This window comes from Balearica regulorum, chromosome 1 (genome assembly GCF_011004875.1).
Source record: "Balearica regulorum gibbericeps isolate bBalReg1 chromosome 1, bBalReg1.pri, whole genome shotgun sequence".
NCBI lineage: Eukaryota > Metazoa > Chordata > Aves > Gruiformes > Gruidae > Balearica > Balearica regulorum.
The window spans coordinates 133,174,134-133,198,399 of NC_046184.1; the positions used below are offsets into that span (position 1 = coordinate 133,174,134).

The 24,266-nt window shown below is 38.9% G+C and overlaps 1 protein-coding gene across 3 annotated transcripts in view; it reads right to left on the reverse strand.

Moving 5' to 3' along the window:
- Nucleotides 1-24,266, reverse strand: part of CDKL5 (cyclin dependent kinase like 5) — a 151,223-nt gene that overhangs the window by 82,773 nt on the left and 44,184 nt on the right. For 2 of the 3 annotated variants that reach the window (XM_075775560.1, XM_075775557.1), the window contains exons 2-3: nt 9,842-10,070; nt 9,261-9,295 (exon numbers count right to left, since the gene is read on the reverse strand). In XM_075775560.1, coding sequence (XP_075631675.1) covers nt 9,261-9,295; nt 9,842-9,905 — 99 coding nt within the window. In that variant the 5' untranslated portion in view covers nt 9,906-10,070. Of the gene's footprint in view, nt 1-9,260; nt 9,296-9,841; nt 10,071-12,954; nt 13,096-24,266 lie in introns of all 3 variants that reach the window. The other variant, XM_075775558.1, reaches the window with a different exon arrangement.

The window sequence follows — 24,266 nt, forward strand, 5'->3', positions numbered from 1 at the left end:
TACAGAAAAGTGATAACTGAAGTGAATTAGTACTCATCAAGCTCGCCTCTCGCTGCTGCACTCAAAGGAACACCATGGAGGCAGAGTATGGAAGCCCGTGAGAGAAATACTATATACCTAATACTTCAAACCAGAATTCTGTAAGGAATTCAAAAGGTTAATCATTGCTTAATGGTGAAGTTGAAGTAAATGGTTATTAAAGAGTTAATATGATTTTCAGCCCTACAGCTTGCCCAATATCTCTGTTTTCCTCACATAATACTCAAGACAGATCTCAACTCGACTACTGCAGACATTTACTACTGGCACACTATTTACTTCAGAAGCTCAATACAGGTCTCATGTTCACCATATGTATTTCACACAAATTTTGGCACAAAAAACACATCAGTGAGTTGGTGCTTTAGCCTGAGGAACAACAGCATTAAGTGCAATAATCCTCCTCAGGCAAGCTGCCATTATGGAAAGAAAATGGTATGCTGCACAGAGATTTGCCCTTGGCCGTGATTAAAACCATCTTTCCACAGAGCCAAAACACATTTGATTAGTAGTGAAAATTAGCGATGCTGCTTTTAATTATATATAAAAATCAACAAAAAAGATCAGCAAAAAATTTGAGAACATAACCAAATAGAGGCAGCAACAAGATAACAATAGTAACAATGACAGAATATGTGATGTCTTAGACATTAATCAGTAGGATTTGGCACTGTACTTTTTACCTGGGTTTAGGTGAAGGACAGTTATATGTAAATTGATGATATATCAAAAATACAGAAGGACAGAATACTGTACACAGTATACAGAATTGTTAGTTAATACTTTAAACAGTATCCACAGGCAAGTAGAAGACTTGAAGGACAGATGGCTTTAGGCACAGGATAAGGTAATAAAAAACCCCATTGCTGGCATAATCTGTTCTAGAATATTCTGGTAATAATGACTTTCAAGTAGCACTGTACCAATTAGACTGCAAATACTGTGGGGAGTATCACAACATGCCTGCTCTGCTCTTAATCCCTTGTTTACCTCTAACAAAGGCACTTTTAAGATACCAAGCTAGCTGAACTCATCTGACTCAAAATGACCATTCTTGTGTATGTCAGGGTAGTAGATTGGGAAAAGTCTATGCATTACTTAGCTTCAGCTTTACACTGAAATAATAAAACTGAGTGCTCAAACTGCTCCTAACGCAATTCAAATTTTGCTGGAAGGTTCTAATTTTGTCAATCGCACATGAAGAAATATAAACATTTAAAATATGCTTTGCCTGAGCTGAATCACTTGTGTAACGTTAAATGCTCCGCATTATTATCTTCTATTGCTTACCACTGCAATCTGTTTTCCATAACTTTTAACAGCAGTACTTTCATATTTACCTTTGGATCAGTCATTAAAATGTTGAATAGCAATATTTTACCTAGTATGTCTACGTCAAAACCAGATAGAAATACCTCTCCTTAACTCCCTACTCACAGTTGCTTTGAGATCTGTTAATCAGTTCTCAAATCCATGCTGTTTTAAAAATTATACAGAAACATTGATGAGAATCTCATGCAGTTCTCAGTCATATAAGTAGATTGTCACATACGTAGTTTCGTTCATCAGTGACACATAAAATCATACACTGGTTTGGGTTGGAAGGGACCTTAAAGATCATCTAGTTCCAGCACCCCTGCTGCGGGCAGGGACACCCTCCACTAGACCACATTGCCCAAAGCCCCATCCAACCTGGCCTTGAACACTTCCAGGGATGGGGCATCCACAGTCGCTCTGGGCAACCTGTTCCAGTGCCTCACCACTCTAACAGTAAAGAATTTCTTCCTAACATCTCATCTAAATTGACCCTCCTTCAGCTTGAACCCATTACCCCTTGTCCTGTCACTACACTCCCTGATAAACAGTCCCTCACCAGCTTTCCTGCACGCCCCTTCAGGTACTGGCAGGCCGCAATTAGATCTCCCTGGAGCCTTCTCTTCTCCAGGCTGAACAACCCCAACTCTCTCAGCCTGTCCTCATAGGAGAGGTGCTCCAGCCCTCTGATCAGCTTCGTGGCCCTCCTCTGGACTCGCTCCAACAGCTCCATGTCTCTCCTGTACTGGGGCCCCCAGAGCTGGACGCAGTACTCCAGGTGGGGTCTCTCAAGAGTGGAGTAGAGGGGCAGGATCACCTCCCTCGACCTGCTGGTCACCCCTCTCTTGATGCAGCCCAGGACACGGTTGGCTTTCTGGGCTGCAAGCGCACACTGCCGGCTCATGTTGAGCTTCTCATCAATCAATACCCCCAAGTCCTTCTCCTCGGGGCTGCTTTCAATCCATTTCTCACCCAGCCTATGGTTGTGCTTGGAATTGCACCAACCCACGTGCAGAACCTTGCACTTGGCCTTGTATGATTCAAAGAAAGAAATATGGTTTGTCTGACAAGACCTACTTCGCACAATTATATATCCATCCTTTTGTTCTTGATTAGTGATCAACTTTTCCATTACTAAGCCTTTGAGTGACATGAACTTGTGTCTTCTGTTGTTTAGATAACCTTTCTGAATATTGGTACAGTCTTTTAGAATTGTCACAGTATTACAAAAGGTTTAGTGAAATACAAATGCCAGGAACCAGAAGCTTCCAAATCAGGACAGCTAGTATTCCAGGCTTCAAACACCAGACACTGCTAGCTTCTTCTCTAGCTGAGTAGTCAAAATCTGAAATCAGCTCATACTACTTCCATTATATGAAAGATTGTAACATTGAGGGGAAAATAAATGCAGACAGCAACCTGTGCTCATTTTGAGAACTCAGATTTTTCATTTACTCATCATTTCACTTCACAGTCATCCAAACAGGAACTACTATCGAATCAGTAAAATCCAAAGCAAAACTAAAAAAAAAAAAAAAAAAAAAAAAAAAAAAAAAAAAAAGAGTTGTATTCATTTCAGTACAGCAGATAACACCAGAAAAAAAAGTTGAAGATAAACTGCAATGAAGACTGTATTCTTCACTTCAACCACTTGGCTTAACACATCCTGGAGAGCTAAGGAACTTTGAAAGCCAGATCTAAAGCAATAATGTCAAGAAACCATAACACATTGAAGATCACACTGAAGATAACCACGAGTTATCAAACAAGTACACTTACCTTTTAATTTTGACACTAAAGAGAAATTCATCAACATTAAAAGAAGGGTTAGCAGATTTCCAGTGAGAAGAGTTACATTAATAACATCAGCAGATCTATGAGTTGGAGAAGGAATTTGCTACCAGGCAAATTCAGAACTGTTTTTATAACATCAGAGACACCTCGAATTTCCTAAGAGTATGAAGCTCTCTCATTCCCTCTGTCAAAGCAGCATGACCCGGGCCCAGGTGCCTGTACACAAAATGCAAGCACCACGGGAACAAACAGGAGGAACTAGGAGTCAGTGTACAGTGACAGAAATGTTTGTTATCCGATCTACTCACCACCCTAGACGATGAAATCAGTCATTAGGATTACAGAAAATGTGGTGGGATAGCTTGCATGACCAGAGCACTGCCATGAACAGACATGGGATATTTTGAGGAGAACAAGCTAAGAAGGCAAGATGATTCTTGCAAAGGAAAGGAAGGCTTGAATGCACGGATGTTTGCTTTGAAATAGGTAAGAAACAAGTCACAAGTTTTTTGCATGGGTGTTGGAAGACAGAACAACACAGGTGACATTAGGGCAGACATCTGCTTCAAAGCACCTGATCAAAAGAGCAAAATAAATAAAGCCTTCTTAAGGGAAGCCTTACAATAAAGTCATTTTCACAGAGGACTTAGAGCACTCCAGCATCTGCTAAAAGGGTAATACAGCATGATGGAGACAATCAGGGGATTTTTGGAAAATGCAGAAGGCAATTTCTTGACACAACTGACCAATGAACTAACAGGAATGTGCAGGTTGATGATAACGTAAGAGGCAGTTAAGCCTGACCAGAAGACCATTGTACACCAAATTGTTAGTGATCCACAGAGTTCACTTGAAGCAGGCCAGGACTGTGCTGTGTTGCATTAGTCCCTTGGCCACAGGACAAACTCAGTCAGCCCGTTGTAACAGAGGAGCCCGCAGGCAGCTCCCACTCTGCACCTACCATGGCCTTGCCTTTCATCTAAAAGCCCAGCAAGAAGCTCTCACACAAAGATCCATTCTGTTTAACTGTATAAGTGATTAATAGAGTTTTCCATAATAGCTTGAATAATGAAAATGGGTAACCCCTTCTTACAGACACCGTCTGCACAGTATGCTGCACCCCGATGGGAGGCCCATTTGATGCTGCACAATTCAAGGTTCCCAACATCTAAAGGGATGCAAGATTACCTGTACCATTTTTACTCGGTGTTGTCTGCTAACTGAGTGTGCACTCAATCCCCTCGTCCATATCATTGATAAAGATATTAAAGAGAACTGGCCCCAGTACTGAGCGCTGGGGAACACCACTTGTGACCGGCCGCCAGCCAGAGGTAACTCTATTCACCACAGCTCTTTGGGCCCGGCCATCCAGCCAGTTTTTATCCAGCAAAGAGTATGCCTGTCCAAGCAATGAGCAGCCAGTCTCTCCAGGGGAATGCTGTGGGAAACAGTGTCAAAGGGTTTACTAAAGTCCAGGTAGACAACATCCACAGCCTTTCCCTCATCCACTAAGCGAGTCACCTTGTCATAGGAGGAGATGAGGTATTTTTGTTCGTTTGTAATAAGGAAATTCAGTGGTATTTATCTTACAGAAAAAGATCTAAAAATGCCTCATACAATAAAGAACAACTAAAACCACACACAGTTCTAAAATAAAAGACCAATAAACATCTTACTAGGTGGGAGATGTTGTACATACAAGAACAACTGGTATTAAATTGCTAAATCATTAAACTGCATCCCCTCAGGCTCCAAGGACTCTGATAACACACAGCATGAGAAAGGATAAGTCTAGGAGATTTCTTAAGTTTCTGCTATGCTTTTAGAGAATTTGCATCACCACACACCTTCCCGCACACCCAGCTAACCTAAAAAAACCCCATAAATTTATACATACAGATATATGTATATAGGCATCTTCCCTTTTGCCTATTTTCAGTGGTTTTCTTCCTGCAACTTTCTGCCAGCTCCTGACACCAGCAGGTCTAAAAGTGGAAAACCACCAGCTACCACACTTTGTTATTTATATAATGATCAGCTTTAGGTGTCCAGGTGTTTCATGCTCATTTCTTAAGATGCAGTTTATTCCTTACTTACTGGATAATAATGAAATCCTGCTGTGAAGTAAAAAAAATGACCTTATTTTTTAGACTGGCATCTGGGTCCTTCTCAAACATTCAAGTGAACATTGATAAAACCCTGGCTAGATAAAGCAAACCACTATGCATGCTCTGCAGATGAGAACTAAAGCAGAAATTAGAATCACTGCTTTCAAACTAGGTACACAGCATTAGTAGAACAGCTATGGTTTGACTGCCTGCTAGTATGAATCCTTCTTCCTCTGCAGCCTTGCCCTGTTGTGAGCTCTGCCTCATTCTAATGAATGACCTCTCGGCTTCTTTCTTCAGTGTGCCTGGTTTTGGACACCTATGGCTTTCCCACAGCACCTTCCTATCATTTTATTGATTTTAAGTCACAATATTATCCTATTAGGTTTTTATCTGATGTCAGAGTCTTCCTAATACTTGTTCCTAAGTTCCTATTAGCAAAGGATAACTCTGCATGAAGCTGCAAGCCCATGTTGCAAAGTAAAGGGCACACTGGTTTTATTTAAAGGGCAAGTATTTGACAAGTCTTAAGCATAAGCAAAGATTCTTTTCCTCAGCCGTGATCTCTGACACTGCTGAACTGTTCAAGTGGCTTTTCTTTTTAGGAAAAACATAGCTGAGCTCCAGTAAATAAGCCAAGACAGTCTATTTTAATAGTTTGTGAAAATAAAATGTATTTCTGGTATTTTCAAACACAATGTATTCCAGTATATTTCTTTATGAAAAGTCCTCTCTAAAAAAAAAAAAAAAAAAAAAAAAGGAAAAAGCTTTTCAGAACATCAGATCTGCTTTATCTCAACATTATTTGTATTAGCTTCACATTAGGAAAGAAAAAAAAAAAAACCAACAGATAAGCAAGTAATCCTTATGCACAAACCACAATTAGTAATAAAGGATTTGTGACAAAAACATTCTGCATAATAATGTAAACACAGTCATTCCAGAGGAGCTACTTTAGCTCTCCTGATAATGTTCCCTTAGAAAGAAAAACCACATATAATAATGACAAGGTATTTGCTCCTTATGCCATTCTCTCCAATTTAAATCCATATACACATACCAATGAAATGCACTGGGGCAAAACCCTACATATTTATTGAAGCACTAGTGGATTATATGTTAGAAAATTGTTGCAATTAGGGGCCAGCTCCTCATTTTACACAAAATTTGTTCTCTCACCAATACAAGGGAAGTACATTGACTTACAATAGCTGAAAATTTGATCCTGGCATCTTGCCACTTATAAAGATGAAAATAAATACTTCTACATTCAAATTCTTAGACCTAATTGTTGGCTTTGCACAAAAAGAAAAGCAGTACGTGTTGAGGGAACATGACCAAGGATGGCCTGGTATATACCAAACATACATTAAAAATACTGCAACATTGTCTAGTTTTTATGCTGTTTCTGGACTTCTTATGTGGTGCGGAATAGACTTATTATGCAATGCACACTGAAAGTTCAACTGTGCTACCTGCAGACAGATCACGTGGAAGAACAACTTTCTTCATCCGTACTACAAAAAAGTATGCCCATCAGCAGCCAAACAGTAAAAAAACCCCACATATCCTTGCATTTCCAGGTAATTCTGTGAAGACTTCATGAAAGTGAATTAAACCTTTGTTTTCCTATACAAGTAGGAAAGTTGTATTAAAAAACAGTTCCTGATCAAGGAGAACAACTACATAGATGATCCAGCAATATGTTGTTTCTTCCTTTGTTTACAAGTAACTTTTCTTAATGCACAACCTTTATTATTATGGTTTGGTAATTCCCATTTTGAGTTAATTAGTAGCCTCACCTAAAACTCACCCCTTTAGTTTATAACATCTTTGATGTCACAGGAATTAGACTCTTCTCCCCTTTTCTTCCTCCTTTCCCCACCCCATTAGAAGGGTGTTTCTCTACAACCTCAGTTCTATCGCGTTCATTCTAGTCAACAATCAATATCAGAGCCTTAACATTTCTGTCTATAATATGGATCTTTTCTGCCTGGATTTGGAGCAAACAGGCAGCATCTCTTCACATCTTCAAGCTCCAATTGATAGTGTTCCTTCAACTCTCTTCCTTTATAGCCGCTTTTCCTCCATATTTAAAAGGAATAAGCCAAGTAAAAATAATTAAAACCATCAAAAATATAAAAACTAGTAAATAATTCTATTTATTATGATACCTGTAATTAAAAATGAACTAATGTTCATGTGGTAATTATTAAAAGTTTTCTTAATAGACCTTGCATATCTAGGCAACAAGCAGGACGTGCCTGCTCTGAATCTGTGCAGTACCTTGCAAAAGAGCTGGGGACAGGTGTCTCTCAACATATTTTACCAAGGCATAAAAGGAAAAAGTCATTATGACAAACAGCCACAGGAAGGATAGGGGAAAAGATGCATGTCAAAGTTTAACTTTTAGATAGTTGTTCTTTTTTAGTAAAGCAGATAGCCCCTGAATTCATCTGCTATTGGGGGCTGGGTGCAGCTGGTTTTAAGTAAGTGAGAATCATAAATTAGTAAGCTTAAAATAGCAACATACCTCACCATTTTTTCAGATCTCCAAATACTGGAAACCCTATGTCTTAGCAAACCCACTCGCTAGATGCTGTAATAAATACCACTTTGTTTTAGAACTTCACCACAGTTGTTTCAATTAAGCTTGAAGATGCAGGAAAAAAAATGGTGCAACTACCTAAAAATGTAGATCCTCACAAGCAATTTAGCGTCATTACATAAGCTGTAGGAAGAAGCATTTCCTTCTGCTAAAGCAAAGCCTTTCCTTTCTAGTCATCTGGTATACTGTAAAGTAATTCTTACAGGAACTCAGACAACAGATTGAACTCTTCCAGATGAGGACATGACTGAAGACATACAGAGCTTAAATTTCACTCAGCAATGCAGGAAATCCTAGAACTTCTTGAGTCTTGGTAAGGTTACCTTCCATAAAGGAGAGTGTTGCCTAGCATTGTCGCTACCCAGGCGCTCTCAAACTATTCACTCTGAATTATTATTCTGCAGCTACCCAAAAATATCCAGTTTACCAAAGCCATTCCCCCAAGCCAGACAAGGCTTCACCTTGAGATAGGATCTTTCCAAGTTCTAATTATTTTTTTTCCCTTTTTTAACTTTAAGTCAGTATAATACTGTAAGCCACTCCAAATATAACTATATGCCCTGTGCAGCAGTCCTTCTGTGTACATGCTAAAAGCCACCACAGGAACACAGGCCCTCTGCACAGTGTTAACTTTTTTTTCTAGAAAAAAAACTTTAGCATATTCTTGAATCACTATAAATGAATCATTCTATGATTCTGAAATATCTTGCTCCATAGAAGTAAAAGTTATTTTGTTACATGACTACACTGCAGCTCCAAAGACCACAAAGTAGTTCATGTCAGAGTTCCCTGCTGATGAGCAGCAAGTTCAGATATACCCAAGTAACACAGCAGTTTAAATAGTGTAGACAGCTTGCCAGACTTCATTTTTGTCTGAAACGGGTTATTTTCTTTCCTTTTTTACTTCTTCCTTTTCCAAATTAAAATCAACAAGCATAAAAGTCAGTGCTTTCTTACTGCAATTTGATTGTCCAACAGCTGTAGAAATTCCCCATGGATCCCACTCTCTCCCCATCCCAAGACAGGTAAGTGCTTAGACAGCAGTATTTGGCAATTAATTTGACATTCTAATTGAGACTGCTTGAGTGTAAACTATATTCCACATCAACTTTTTATTTTTCTTTTTTTTAAAAAAAACTTTCTTAGTTGAAATTAATGAAACATTAGTAATACTTCATATATTTCAGACAAATATTAAATGCCAAAAAATGGATGTTTGGTACTAGCTGTAGCCAATTCTCTGACAGTATTGCAATTAAAAAACTGAATAACTGAATGCAAGGAAAAGCCCACCCGAGCTGCCATATCTAATACATAGTAACACCTCAGTTCTCATCAAAAGTCATTGTTTCACTCAAATACGAACATTTATCTCTGACTAAAAGCAATTAACTTACCTTGTGTCTGCATTTAAGTACAACACCATAGGCTCCTGAAACAAAGAAGAAAAGAGATAAACCATCTCAAAGCAGAAAAAATAGCAGCAAGATAAAACAGTCTTCAGTTACCTCTCCTGGCTATAGAAATAATATTGTTCCCAGTATTATTATCCGGAACTTGCACATACAGGTACCGTACGAAATTCCTGTGCACTGAAACAATTTTATTAAAATTGCTTGAAAGTAAATGGATTTTTCAAATGCTGAAATTATTTTTTTAAATATACTTATAGAGAAGTTTGATAACTTGCATCTCCCTGCTATCACTACAGAAAAATTAATATAGTAAACTTTAAAAAAAACCTCAAACACCCCCTTCCCAAAACACAAAACTGTCCCATTTCTCTTCCTTTTCTTTCATCTTCCAAACTTCTCCTTCCATCTGGGAATGGAATTAGAAGAAACTGTAGAGAATAAACTGATGTTTCTTAAGACTTGCATATAAGCAATAGTTTGCAAATGAAAACTTACTACCATCAAGAGAACTAAATCAAATCTATACAAAATTCTAATTCATTTTTTATTAAAATACTACTTACCTTCACCTACAACCCCAAGGATCTCAAATTTATTCATCACATTACCAATGTTAGGAATCTTCATCAAGACAAATTCCTCTTACGGTGAGAGCCACAAAACATGGCACAATGAGGGGCGTCGAAAGATTATGCAAAAGGCAATTGTGAAAAAGCTCTTGGAAAAAAAGATCCACCTTGATCAACCAGACTTCTCACACCCTTTCTTAACTTCTAGGCAGTCAGTAGCTTCCTGGGGAAAGAAGAGAAAATAGTGTAATTAGGACTTTGTTTTATTTCAGTAAGAGTGCAGTGGTATGTATACATCACACCAATATTGTCACACAATTGCAACAGACAATTAATTTACTTCTACATTTTATGATCAAGAGAGCTTAGCAGCCTGTATAATGGACAGAACCTATTGAGAACATATATCTGACAGAATAGCTGGCCTTGTAATTCCAGACTTAGGATGTCTATTACAATAATAACTAACTTACATAGTTCCTAGCAACATTTTTGTTTGCTTCTGTCCTGTAGAAAATAACTATTTCAGTGAGCAAAAATACACCTATAATTACTTAATGTTCTCAGTTAGGTGTATGTTGACAGCCAGGTATAAAACCAAATTGTATTTAGTCAGTTTGTTATTTGTCCACTGTAATGACAAAAAGGATAAGGTAGAAAGAACACTAAACAATAGAAAATACTCTTATACTACTATTTACTGTGATTGTTTAAAAAAAAAAAAAAAAAGAAATTTATTTGCTAGACTGACTAGCAGCCAGATTTAGAAAATTATTTCCATTATCAGCTTATGTAATGGAAATGTAATAAAAAATGTTTTCAAAGGGTTTTTGTCCATGTTTCCTGAACATTGAAGGAATCTGTCAAATCAAGCAACTATACACAGGGAAAAGAACACAGTTTTTAGTGCTGTCTGGTTTAGGCTCACCACATCTCTCCTATAATCTAGAAATCTGATAAACTAAACACACCCAAGTTTGGTTTTGCTAATCCAGATTGCATTTTTTTTCCCCTAACATTAAAGGCATACATCCCACATTCAAAATGGGGAAAAAGCTAAAATAGTGTCACCATGAATCGTAAATATGTCATTTCCACAGTTCAGTGCTCCAGGAACAGGACTACTCACAAGGAACAAGATGGCAGGATAGATGTGAATTCATTTAATTAACTTATGTGTAATGGGTGAGCATGACCTAGTGATATTGGGTTCAGCTCACGTAAACGGGAAGTCTCGTTGCTATTTCACTGTAAGCTAGGGGTGCTGGCCAAAAGCCCTGTGTTGACTAAGTCACACACAACAAAATGGATGACTCAAGGTGGAGGGAAATCACAATGACACTAGCCTCAGCAAGATAAGGGGAGATAATTGGGAGTGTGTGTGGGTGTTATTTTTGAAGCAACTTCAGAGTTAAACAACCACAGTATTTTGGAAACAAACTTTGAAAATAAAGCAGTGACTGCCAAGTTAAAGGGATGGTTAGGGTTTCATTGGCTGGTTTTGTTTTGTTTTAAAAAAGTTACCCACTCCTTAATGGATTATTTCAGTGGTTTTATTTACTGTTTTAATGAATTTTTTTCCTCACTTGTAAATTGTATAAAACACTCCTTGTCTTCCCTTCCATATACTCTCCTCCTATCTCATTCGGCATCTCCTTCTCACAAACGCTTCTGCGTTGTTTGTCCAGGCTTTCTGGTTTTAACAACGAACTAAGAAATGGGCAAAAATGGGAAGAGCGGGAGCATCTGCTCACTTGCTCATCAGTGCGAGAACCAAACCCGCACAGAGCTGCTTTGGCTTTCCACTGAAAGAGACTGGTGCCTGGCCCCCAGGCACAGCTAGCTGTCCCCGTGCTGCAGCCGAGTGATGGAAATACCGCTACAGAGACCTTGAAAGAACCATTAATGCCATAACGTAAACAAAACACAAGAAAACAGGTCAGTCACGTCCAGAACAGCAAAAATACTTGCTGGAAAGAAAGGAACAGTCAGAAAACATATATTCTGTTTTCTATTAGCACCATGCGATAAAAATCACCAAATCCGCTACTTCAGTTCCCAACATAATTCACTGACAAGTCTTTCTAGAAAAATTAGTCTGTGATAACACTTATTACTTAGCTCCTAATGTTATTACCATACATTGTCTTTCTGCCTGACAGTGTACACAATATTTTTTGGATCTATGACAAAACAGTGAAGAAGCTTATGAGATAACATATCAAAAACTCCACAAGAAATTTAGATGTGGTTTCCTCTTCATTCATAATTTCTAAATTTCTCATAAACTACTTAAAGCTCTACAGGCCAGCAGCTTGTGATCCACTATTTTTATTTTTCTATTTTAAGACTTCTGCAAGGGTATTTACTACATTAACTATTTTTTTATTGGGAAATAAAGGTTAGATTTGCAAGCATCTGACCTTCCTGTCTGAAATTCTACACATCTTCCTCTCCCCACCGATCACGCAGTTTCCCTTTTCACTTCATTAAAATTAAGAGCCACAGAAAGCTGATCCACTTGTTACTCTGGTGCTCCTGGACACATTGCACCTACAGCAGCATTCACATCCAGTTCCCTGAAGGTAAAAGTCTGTCAACTCACTTATTGATGTTCATTCGCCATCAGTGACACACTTCGACTGGCCCAAAGAAACACACAAACCAGCTCCTCAAATTCTCCCCAGAGTGCATTGTGACTGACAGCAAAGGTAAAACAGATTCACGTACAGGGGGACTCCCAATAGAAAACTGCACTTGAGTGACCCATCTCTTCTGCACTAGCTCCAGTCTCATCTTCGTGCGCAACTCTGCTGAGAGCACTTCATGGGAACCTAATCTTAAAATGAAAAGGAGAGCTCATGAAAAGATGACAAGTGGCATGTCGCAGTAGTATGGACTCATACCAAAACACTTTTTGCTGCATCACCTCAAAAGGGGTAGTAATTCAAACTAGTTCTCTCCTGCAACATTAGTGAACTCAGACTAGCTAGACCCATCTAATCCCTAGACAAGACGTAAACACTTGTTTGAGATCTTTGCCTTCAAAAGCTCCTGAAAGATTGAAAAGAAACTGCTAAAAATACTTGCTCTGTAGCAGCACTCACTTAACTTGCTGGCATTTGTCTGCTTTTCAAAAGGCACTGGCCTTGTTAAGCCTGTTTTTAAAATCACTGATTCTTGCAGGGAATCTGGTAACATGAACTCAAACTCCATGAATGCAGTCTTGTGAATGGCAGAGTGAGTAACTGTAATAATAAAAATAAAGAAAAATAAAATCTAGAAGTTTTAACCAAAAAAGCAATTTCAAGTAAGTTATCCATAGCAAGAATTACATTATTCTGTAACTTAGTGAAGACAGGCTAGATTCTTTCAAGCTGAACACTGGAAATAGCAAGGAAAACCTTATTAATAGCAACCACAATTTTGTTCTGTGCACTGAGCACCACATAGGTCTGTTTTAATAAGTTGCCTGCTGGTTAGAATGACAACCCTTGCAGAAGGGGAAACAAGGCCATTCTTTAGCTCTCAAAGGTTCTCAGTAGGGAAATAACACTCATTCTCCTAACATCCCCTTCTCAGGCAGCCAGATTCACAGCACCTCAACAACTTAGGAATTAAAGCAACAGATCTCCGAGATAGTCTCAATGTTACCATGACATTCAACAAAACACAGCCAATTCAGCAAAATGAAACATCATGAAATGAACAAGAAATTAGTTTTACTTAATCCAGAACTATAACAGTGTGAGATTTTAATACAAGTGTAGTTGTTTTGCAATAGCATGTAAGGCTTATATCTAGAAACCAAGAATTGTATAAACGTTCTGTGAATGAACGTACAGACTATTATTACAGCATTATGGTACCTGATTATTTGCATTTAAATTAAAACAACGGGGAAAAACCCTAGTGCTTCCCCAACTCCTTTTCCCTTAATGACCATTACAGCATTAATGATTCTACAGCATCACCCAAAAGCATCCAACTTAACTACTTATATCCAGGCCTCAGTCGTAAATAAAAATGCTATTCATTATTTTCTAATCATTAATAGCTGGGGCAGGGAGGAAGTAATTTTTACATAGTTAGTAGAGACATTTAGTGAGAATTATAAAAAAATTTCAGGTAGACATTTGCCTTCACAAAATCTGGACAAATAAAATTCTGTTCTAGAAGTACACAGAGTCGTATATCAGTATACGGTATATCAAGTAAACAGTTCATTTCATATATCAAGACAGAAAGAGTGCAATTTGTGCCCTGCTGAAGTCAGTTACAAACTTCTAATTGACTTCAAAGTCATCCATTAGCTGTTAAAGAAGCTTCTGGCAGTAGGTAATACACTTCTCTTGCTCTCCTAAAACAAGAAGTAAACTTAATCTTTTTATTTATTTCTTTATTATTTTGAATAGGGGAATCTAATTAGCGTATAACAATTTAAAAAAAAAAAAATATAACTTGGCAATACTTGAGTCAGGCCCCACAAACTCAGGCTTCGCCTGTCTCACGCTCCAGTACAAAAGAAAACAATTAATAAAATAGTTGGAATGCAGAAGCAGGATAAGAGAAGCCGTAAATTAGGGAATAGTCCTTGGGTATGAACTAGAAAAGACACAAAGTTTGAGGCAACCTGATAAAGGGAGGCCCAACATGCCAACAAGCCTGGGACCATCTGGGCAGGATGGATAACAAGGTTGCTGAGCTTGCAAAACGGGGATAATGAAGAAGAGGTCACCCAACTCTGTACACTGAAGAAGAGGAGAAAGAGGAAGATTTGAGGAGGACGACCCCTGACGACCACCTGAGAAAGAAACTGCGCAGGCGTATCAGGACATTAGCATATATTCAGGAGTTCCCGGAATAATAATGAATATGTATTAAATGTATCAGAAACCTAATGAATATGTAAACTCCTTTGTAATATAAATCACGAACAATTTGTTTCTCGTCGAGACGCACGTTCGTGGAAATATCCCGGTGCGACTCCCAGCGCTGCAATAAAGGATACCTGCTTAATAGTCACATTGGCTATTGAGTGAATTTTCTTTGATTCAGATTGGCACCCCAGATGGGACCCTCTCTGCCCGGCTGCAGGACCCATTGAGATTGGGACTCTCTTGGGTACCCCCGGGGATTTCTCCGGAGAGACTCCTCTCCTCAATCGGATCACTGCGGGGGCAGACAAGGACCATCTATTGAAAGGTATTCTTTAAAATATTTTGTTTTTATTTTTATTTGTTTAAGTAACTGTCTGGAGGTATTGGTTGTTTAGGAGTTTAACAGTTACTACTCTGTTTTTGGAACCGGTTGTTTGGTGGCTCCCCGTAGGTCGTTACGTTATAACGCAGGGTTGAGCGTATGCGGGACTGCTAGCGTCTTATTCGCATACATTGGGACAGTAACTGACTGGAGGTATTGGTTGTTTAGGAGTTTAACAGTTACTGTTACACACACACACGCACTTGTAACTGTCTGGAGGTATTGGTTGTTTAGGAGTTTAACAGTTACTGTCACACACACACGCACTTGTAACTGTCTGGAGGTATTGGTTGTCTAGGAGTTTAACAGTTACTGTTACACACACACACGCACTTGAAAACTAACTGTCTGGAGGTATTGGTTGTTTAGGAGCTGAACAGTTACAGTTTCAAGAATTTTCTTTTTTTTTCCTTTCTTTTCTTTCTCAAGTATAACTTGAGGTGTTTGAATTTGTGTGAGTGTGTGAGACGTACAATCACGTACGAAGCGAGTGTGGAGTCCGGATCCGCGGTTCTGTTATCCCGCGAGGGAAACAGCCGGAGAAGGACGAAGCGAATGATTAATGATACCCTTGTGGGTAATTATTTAGATTAATAGTAGCATTGACATGTAAGTTTGGATGTCCTTTATTGCTGTGTTAAAAGATTAACTAAAAATCCGAATGATGCAGCCCCTGAAGTAGAATTGTTGATAAATGTGGGAATCAGAATATTGCTTTTGACACCCCAAAAATATTGTGAATCAATAATCATTTTTGAATGTTTATGGTATAAACAGAAATTGTGAATTCAATCTGGGACAGACATAGAGTGTGCTAAGTGTAAAGTGTGAACCCCTTGAGAAAAAGGAGTGTGCTACCGAAATAGTAAAGATTGTTTGTGGTTGGTGAGATAGTAAAATGGGAAGTAATCAGAGTGGAGAAGTTTTAAAAAAAAAAACAGCCCAAGAATAAGAATTTGGAATATAATACAGTGTTACAATTGATGTTGTTTTGTAGAAGGAAGTTAGAAAAGAACAACAAGAAAATGAAAGAGCGGAGACAGGCAGGGAGAGACAGGGAAAGAGAGGGTAACCTGAGAGCTGCACTGCAGGAAGCGTCAGCAAACTAACTTCAAGGGAGGACGGCAATACCAAGGGGGAGAGGCGGGGCCCCTCCAGCACAAAATACCAGTAATACCTTAGGAGATCATCAGTGTGCATATTGTAAAGAACTGGGACATTGAAAATGGGATTATCAGAAATTTAAGGACCGTTTTAGGGGTCCTGTTCCTACCAGTGCAGAGGTTCTGGAGGAGGCACGATAAGCAGCTCCCTTTCAACCTCAGTTCCCCTGAACTAGGTCCTGAAGGGGACCGGGGGAAACCTCCCCAGCAGAACCCCTGGCTACAGTAGAGCTGGGAAAAAGGAAAATAGATTTTCTTGCAAATACCGGGGCAACTTATTCTGTTAAATACTTATCAAAGAAAATTGAGCGATGATACAGTAAACATTGTGAGTGCCACAGGGAAAGCGAAACAGTGTGCCTTTTCCATCCTTTAAATTTTAAGCTCGGAAAACAATGGATAACTCACCAATTTTTATATATGCCTGAATGTCCTATACCACTCTTGGGACGGCACCTATTGAGTAAATTGGAAATGCATATCACCTTTAAAGATGGAAAAGTTCAATTATTAATCCCTGAATCTAAAGCCATTGAGGCAAGAGTTTTTATGTTGCAGGAGCAACCTAAGACTAACAAAGGAATTCCCGAGGAGGTGAAGAATACAGTGACATTTTTGACACGGGCTAATGAGGTCCCGGGTAGATCCAGAAGAGCGAAACCCGTAAGAATTATCCTTAAACCTGGAACAAATCTGGTAAGACAAAATAATACCCATTAAAAATAGAGGCCAAAAAGGAATTTAAAAGGTTAATATTCAACTTTATAGAATACGGGTTGCTCATATAATGTAAATCAGAGTATAATACCCCAATTTTACCGGTGAAGAAACCGGATGGGAAGAATTATCAGCTAGTATAGGACCAAATTTGGTTTACCGTACTGGACCTGAAGGATGCATTTTTCTGTCTGCCCTTGGCAGCAGAGAGTCAGAAGCTGTTTGCTTTTGAATGGGAAAATCCTGAAACAGGCAGGAAAACACAATTAACTTGGACGGTGTTACCTCTAGGACTTAAGAATAGCCCTACTATTTTTGGGAACCAGTTGGTCCGAGAACTCGAAACATGGACTCCTCCATCTCAGACAGGGACTTTATTATAATATGTGGATGATTTACTAGTGGCTACAACTACTAAGGAGGACTGCGCCCAATGGACAGTGAGCTTGTTAAATTTTCTAGGATTGAGTGGATACAAAGTTTCCCAGCAAAAGGCCCAAGTGATTCAGCAACAAGTCACTTACCTCGGATTTGAGATCTCAGGAGGACAAAGAGAAGGTCAAAAAGAAGCTATTTGCCGCACGCCATTGCCGGGAACAGCAAAAGAATTTAGGATCTTTTTAGGTATGACAGGATGGTGCAAATTATGCATATATATAATTATGGACTCTTAATAAAACCATTGAATCAATTACTAAAAGATAATCAGTTAAAGTTGACCTGGACAGGAGAAGCAAAAAAGCCTTTGAACAACTGAAAACAGAACTGATGAGAGCACCGGCTTTAGGTCTTCCTGACGTGTCTAAACCCTTCTGGCTATTTTCTCATGAGAGGCAAGGAATAGCCTTAGGGGTGCTAGCTCAGCAACTAGGCCCTTATAAAAGAGCAGTAGCTTACTTTTCTAAGCAATTGGATGAAATAAGCAAAGGGTGGCCTGGATGTCTACGAGCAGTAGCTGCAGTTATCCTGAATGTACTGGAAGCACGCAAATTTACAATGGGCCAGAAAATTACAGTAATGGTGTCTCATACAGTTTCAGCCATGTTAGAACAAAAAGGAGGACGCTGGCTTTCCCCCTCTAGATTTCTGAAATACCAAGCAATACTAGTGGAACAAGATGATATAACTATAGTCATCACTAACATTGTGAACCCAGCTTCTTTTCTTAGTGGGGAAATCTCGGAGCCGGTGGTCCATGACTGTTTAAAACGATGGAAGCGGTATATTCCAGTCGCCCCGATCTAAAAGAGGAGCCGCTCCACGATGCCGAGGACTCCTGGTATACAGACAGAAGCAGCTTTGTGAAACATGGAGAATGCCAAGCGGGATATGCTGTGACCACTACCCAAAAGGTAATAGAAGCAAAACCATTACCTGCAGGGACATCAGCACAAAAGGCTGAGATCATTGCCCTAACCCGAGCGTTAGAGCTGGCAAGAGGGAAGAAGATTAATATCTGGACAGACTCAAAGTATGCCTTTGGAGTTGTACATGCCCATGGTGCTATCTGGAAGGAAAGAGGACTTCTCACTGCTCAAGGAAAATATATTAAACATGCAAAAGAAATTCTAAAGTTACTAGAAGCCGTAAATCTTCCAGAAAAAGTAGCTATTATGCATTGTAAAGGGCACCAAAAAGGTAACACCGACCAAGAGATTGGCAATAAATTGGCAGACTCAGAGGCTAGAAAGGCAGCAGAAAAGGGTAAAGTGATGGCAGCCTTAATTCCAGATGGTAAACTTCAAATTCCAAATTCTGATTTGGAGCCAGATAAGTATTCCAAAGAAGATAAAAAATTAATCAATGATTTAGAAGGTAACAAAGGAAAAGATGGATGGTTTTATGTTCCAGATGGACGAATAATAGTACCCTCTAATTTGTTATGGAAATTAGTTTTAGATGAACATAAGAAAACACATTGGGGTACAGATGCTTTATATAAACAATTAAACCAGAAGCTAGTAAGTTGAAATTTGTACACTAGTGTGAAACAAGTAACCCAAAGGTGCGAAATTTGTTTAAAGAATAACCCGAATACCTCAAACAAGATTCAGATGGGTGTAATAGGAAAAGGTAATAGTCACAGACAGTTAAATATAATCGAACAGACTGTTCTAGCAACACGAGTTAGAGGAGTAGATCAACCCATACATCCTTTTAAACCCGGAGACTAGGTTTATGTTAAGAATTTCACAGGTAAACCATTGGAAGAGAAGTGGAATGGACCATTTCAAGTGCCTGAGCCATGTCAGTCAGGTAGAAGGATGGAATCAAAATCTACACTTCTCTCTAGTCCAAAACATCACTCAGATGCCTAAATATTCCAGCCATGGAATATCCTTAATAGGAGTTCCGCTTCCATCTAATGTCTCCTGGACAAATCCGGTTTATTGGGCAAACACCACCCTTAGAAAAGATTCCCAGTCCAAATGGAACCAGGAATGGAAGGTAGACGTGATGATAGCGAATTATACCTCAAGTAATAGTTGTTTAGTAAGTTCAGGAAAGGGCACCTTTGTAGGAGAATATTCAAATATAACAAGTCCATTTTTAAATATGACATTGATTGATCCTGTTTTTCAAAGGTTGAACTATACTGGACTCCCGGTCCCATTAGGAACGGGGTGGTATTGGCTATGTGGTACATTGGCTATGAAGATATTGCCCCTAGGATGGAAAGGAGCTTGTACTCTTGGAGCTTTAGTTCCTAACATTACTATCGTTGACAAACTATACCCACAGGATGAAAGAATAACAACTTCCATCAAAAGGATAAAGAAAACTCATAACGCTATAGCAGATAGGTTTACTAAGTTCCATAGTTTTGTAAGGTGGTTTCTCCCATGGCTAGGGGTAAGTGAACTAGAAAAAAACTATAGTGAACATTTCAGCAGTAATAGAAAACATTGAGAACAAAACCATTGATGCAATACAGGCCTTGCAAATTGAAATAACTAGTCTGTCAAAAGAAGTGATTCAAAACCGAATGGCCCTTGATTTATTATTAGCTTCACAAGGTGGTGTTTGTGCAACCATAAATATAAGCTGTTGTATGTACATAGACCAAAGCGGTAGAATCTCCACAGATTTAGACGAAATCCGTAGACAAAGCGAAATATTGCATAAAATAACTAAAGAAGATACCTCATGGGGTTTTGAAGAAATTTGGCACAAGTTAACTTCCTGGCTACCTAATTCGACCTGGCTCCGGCAGCTATTTGGTTTTGTCCTGCTTATAGGACTGATGATAATCCTGACTTGTATATTAATACAATGTGCATTTTGGTGTAGTAGGCGAACTTCAGGAGAATATGAGAACTGGAAACAAAATAAGATAAGACACGCAGTAGAGTCAGGGAAATACTTTAAGAGAACATCGCAAAAAGAGAATGTATTGTAGGCCTTCTTGCGAAAGAATTCGCAACTTTAATGAAAAGGGGGGAATGAATAGGGGAATCTAATTAGCGTATAACAATTTAAAAAAAAAAAAATATAACTTGGCAATACTTGAGTCAGGCCCCACAAACTCAGGCTTCGCCTGTCTCACGCTCCAGTACAAAAGAAAACAATTAATAAAATAGTTGGAATGCAGAAGCAGGATAAGAGAAGCCGTAAATTAGGGAATAGTCCTTGGGTATGAACTAGAAAAGACACAAAGTTTGAGGCAACCTGATAAAGGGAGGCCCAACATGCCAACAAGCCTGGGACCATCTGGGCAGGATGGATAACAAGGTTGCTGAGCTTGCAAAACGGGGATAATGAAGAAGAGGTCACCCAACTCTGTACACTGAAGAAGAGGAGAAAGAGGAAGATTTGAGGAGGACGACCCCTGACGACCACCTGAGAAAGAAACTGCGCAGGCGTATCAGGACATTAGCATATATTCAGGAGTTCCCGGAATAATAATGAATATGTATTAAATGTATCAGAAACCTAATGAATATGTAAACTCCTTTGTAATATAAATCACGAACAATTTGTTTCTCGTCGAGACGCACGTTCGTGGAAATATCCCGGTGCGACTCCCAGCGCTGCAATAAAGGATACCTGCTTAATAGTCACATTGGCTATTGAGTGAATTTTCTTTGATTCAATTTTTACTCACTGAGAAGATACAACTAAGAATTTCTAGAGGCTGCATACACGTTCATCTGCTTACTAACAAAACAGCGGGTCAGTAAACAGATATGAAGAACTTATACCGTGTAAGTATCTGTCTTTGATGGTTACGCATTAATCCAAAGCCTGGCACATCTTCTGTGGTACAAGGTACACACATGAAAGGAAGCATTAACCACCTCTATTAGTCATGATGTATCACTACTACAGCACCTCTTCCTTCTCCTCCCCTTTATATGTGTAGTTCTATTTCTTGAGATTTTCCAGGAAAATCCTAATTAAAGTTACAAGCATCTGATTCAGTGATATAGCAGAATACACAAGTGACAGGGTTAGGAAAATAGTTGGAGAATTTTTTTGGGATTTATTGATCCAGAAGAATGTGCCAGGAGTATTATGAGGAATTACAGATTAGGAAGAACCAATTCAGTATTTGAATGGCTATGAGGAGGACACTAGTAGTAATAGCCTGACTTTAAGAATGGGGTGGAAGGGAGTAGGGGGACGACGACTCATATTGGCAAAATTTAACTAGCAGTTTCACTCCTGCATTTGGAAAAAAAATCTATGACTTCTTGTAGTCCCATTTTATGGAGGGATAGTAGACCTTCTAATGGGACAAGGTTCTGGATAAAGTCATCAAGATTTCATAATATGAAGAAACTCACAAAGCAGAAGTTGAAAAAAGCAAAAGCTGAAGAAGAGATAAAAAGCAACAAGAACTTGCAATTATGCAAGCCATTTTTCATACTCTAAGCTTCAATCTATCCTCCTCTGCTCATAAAAAAAAATTAGGAATGAAAAGAACAGCTGGTGAAAATAAATACAAAATTTAGAAAACTGTCAAACTTGAACAAATTACGTAAAAGCAAACCACCAAGGTTGCTTGCACAAGCTCATAGGTTTTAAAATTCAGCTCCAGCAAGCTTTTATTGACATTGCTAGTATCATCATTGGAACTTGACTTCACTATTGTTGGTTTGGTTGGGTTTTTTTTAATATTTGAAAACTGCAAGCTCATCTGGATGAGTTATACATCAAGGGAAGTCATCATCGCATAACTGGCCTAAAAAGCAGTATGCCTCGATGCCAGCAGGGACAGGGTGTGGGGGGGAAGAACTTGAACAAAGTTCCCATCCTGCAGCAAGCGCACAACTAGGAAAAGGGTTGAATCAACTCCCAACTATTAAAGATACCTGTTTAAAGTCCTAAAGGAAAACTGAGCTTGAACTCCAGGGCACCAGTAATGATTTAGTTTGTTTTATCTTGTTCTGTGAGCGTTCTTTCTTTTGTATGCAAGTACAGATTCAAAAATAAATTCAGCTCATCCTGGATATATGAACTAAATTCACTTCTCAGAGTTTATGAGCTTCTCTAACAGCTGTGGCCAACTCAAGAGTGGGTGCTTAGCAGCATGCTTCTAAGACCATAGTGACAAATAAGCAGACTGATTATCAAAGCCTTGAGCACAAAAGCAGCTCCCATGAGTCATAACAGAAGGACAGGAAAGACAATTTTGCTTCCATTTTAGTCTTCCCCTCCGATAAGAACCTTAAAAAGTATGTCTGTTGTGGGTGTGACAGCTTCTTACGCAGTTTATGCTGGTCCTTACGTATGCTGGGCGGTCTTCACCATACCTGCAGCAGCTCTGAAGAAAAACAGCTAGAGTTCAGACGATAACACTCTCAACAGCAACCTGGTAAATGCAAAGCCTTTGCTGTTTCATTTGGCACAAGGAGCCTGACACTTTTGCATTCACTTCTGTCAAACAGAAGTGCCCAACATTTGTCGCTGAAGTAAACTTCTGCTTACTGAGATACTGTTACATGAAGGAAGGCAAGGAAAAAAAAAAGTTGGGATTTTTCTTTTTTTTAGATAGAAGGTCTTATTTCATAACAGAATCTCTTCTAGTGGAAGAAGCTAATATTCCTTTATCTGACACAGTATTTGTAGTGCTGTTCCTGGAAGCTGATTCTTTCATTTTAATCTTTCTTTCTGTCTTCTCAGAACACCAGTCTCTACTAATATCCTATATTCATTTGTCATGTTGCTTACTATTTAGTCCCATATTACCTTTGGGAATCTGCCATGGACTTTAAATCCCCAGGCTATAAAATAATATTACAGGCAGAGCTTTTTCATGTTTAATAATTACCAAAAAACCTACTATTTTCAAAGAGTTACACATTAGGACTCACTTTGTGACTCAATTCCCACATTTGTGTTTGAAGATTCATGCTTAGAAGAAGGAAAAAAAAGAAAAAAGTGTTGAGCATAAAAGTCATCTTCCTTTACAAAAAAAGAAAAAGTGCACGTTCAGACAAAGGGAGTTCCTGTCCAAGAAAAATACAATATATTGTCTTTAAGGGAACACATTAGGAGCACTGAGCAGCCAGTCAATTGAAGGACTGCTCTAAAGTTTGAGCTCAGCAGGGTATTTGTGGAAAGAAAGGGCCTCTCAAGTTCTTCCATCATGGTCTCTGGTCCCTCTATTCTCTGGCAGCCTGCTGTCAAAAAGCACACTGCTAGGTTTCTCTCCACAGTGGCAGCAGCCACATACTCTGCACCAGCAAGCCTATACCACCATGCTGTCAGCACACAAAACAACAGATGGAGAAGACCTGGCTGCTTACAAAAAAAGTCCTCTGATGCATTCCTAACTGGATCAGCTACCAAATCTTTCATACGTGCACACACAAAGCATACTGGTGATTTAAAAAGACCATCTCCTAACAAAAAAAGACCAAAATTCTTTTAATCTGACAAACTTTCTCCCTCCTACCAACCCAGTTTTGTCTTCATTGTGCTAAAAATAACTCCCATTCACATTCTGAAAGTCAGATGTTCCTCTCTGCACTGGCTTTGGCTGGGATGGAGCTTTCTCATAAGAGAACAGAAAAGTAAAGGTGAAAACAATGTATTTATAAATAGCAAATGAATGCTGAAACTAAATTCTGTGGGCATTCTAATGCCGATCAAAACAACCACAATGACTACTCTTCCTTGTAATCTTCAGACATATCATTAAATACAGATTACTGGCTCACTATCTGAACTAAAAAGAAAAAAACCCAAGAAATCACTTTTTCCTTTAAAAGGACATACCGAAAATATGGAACAAACATAAAAATATGAGGTGGAAGCCCCCCCAAATTTAA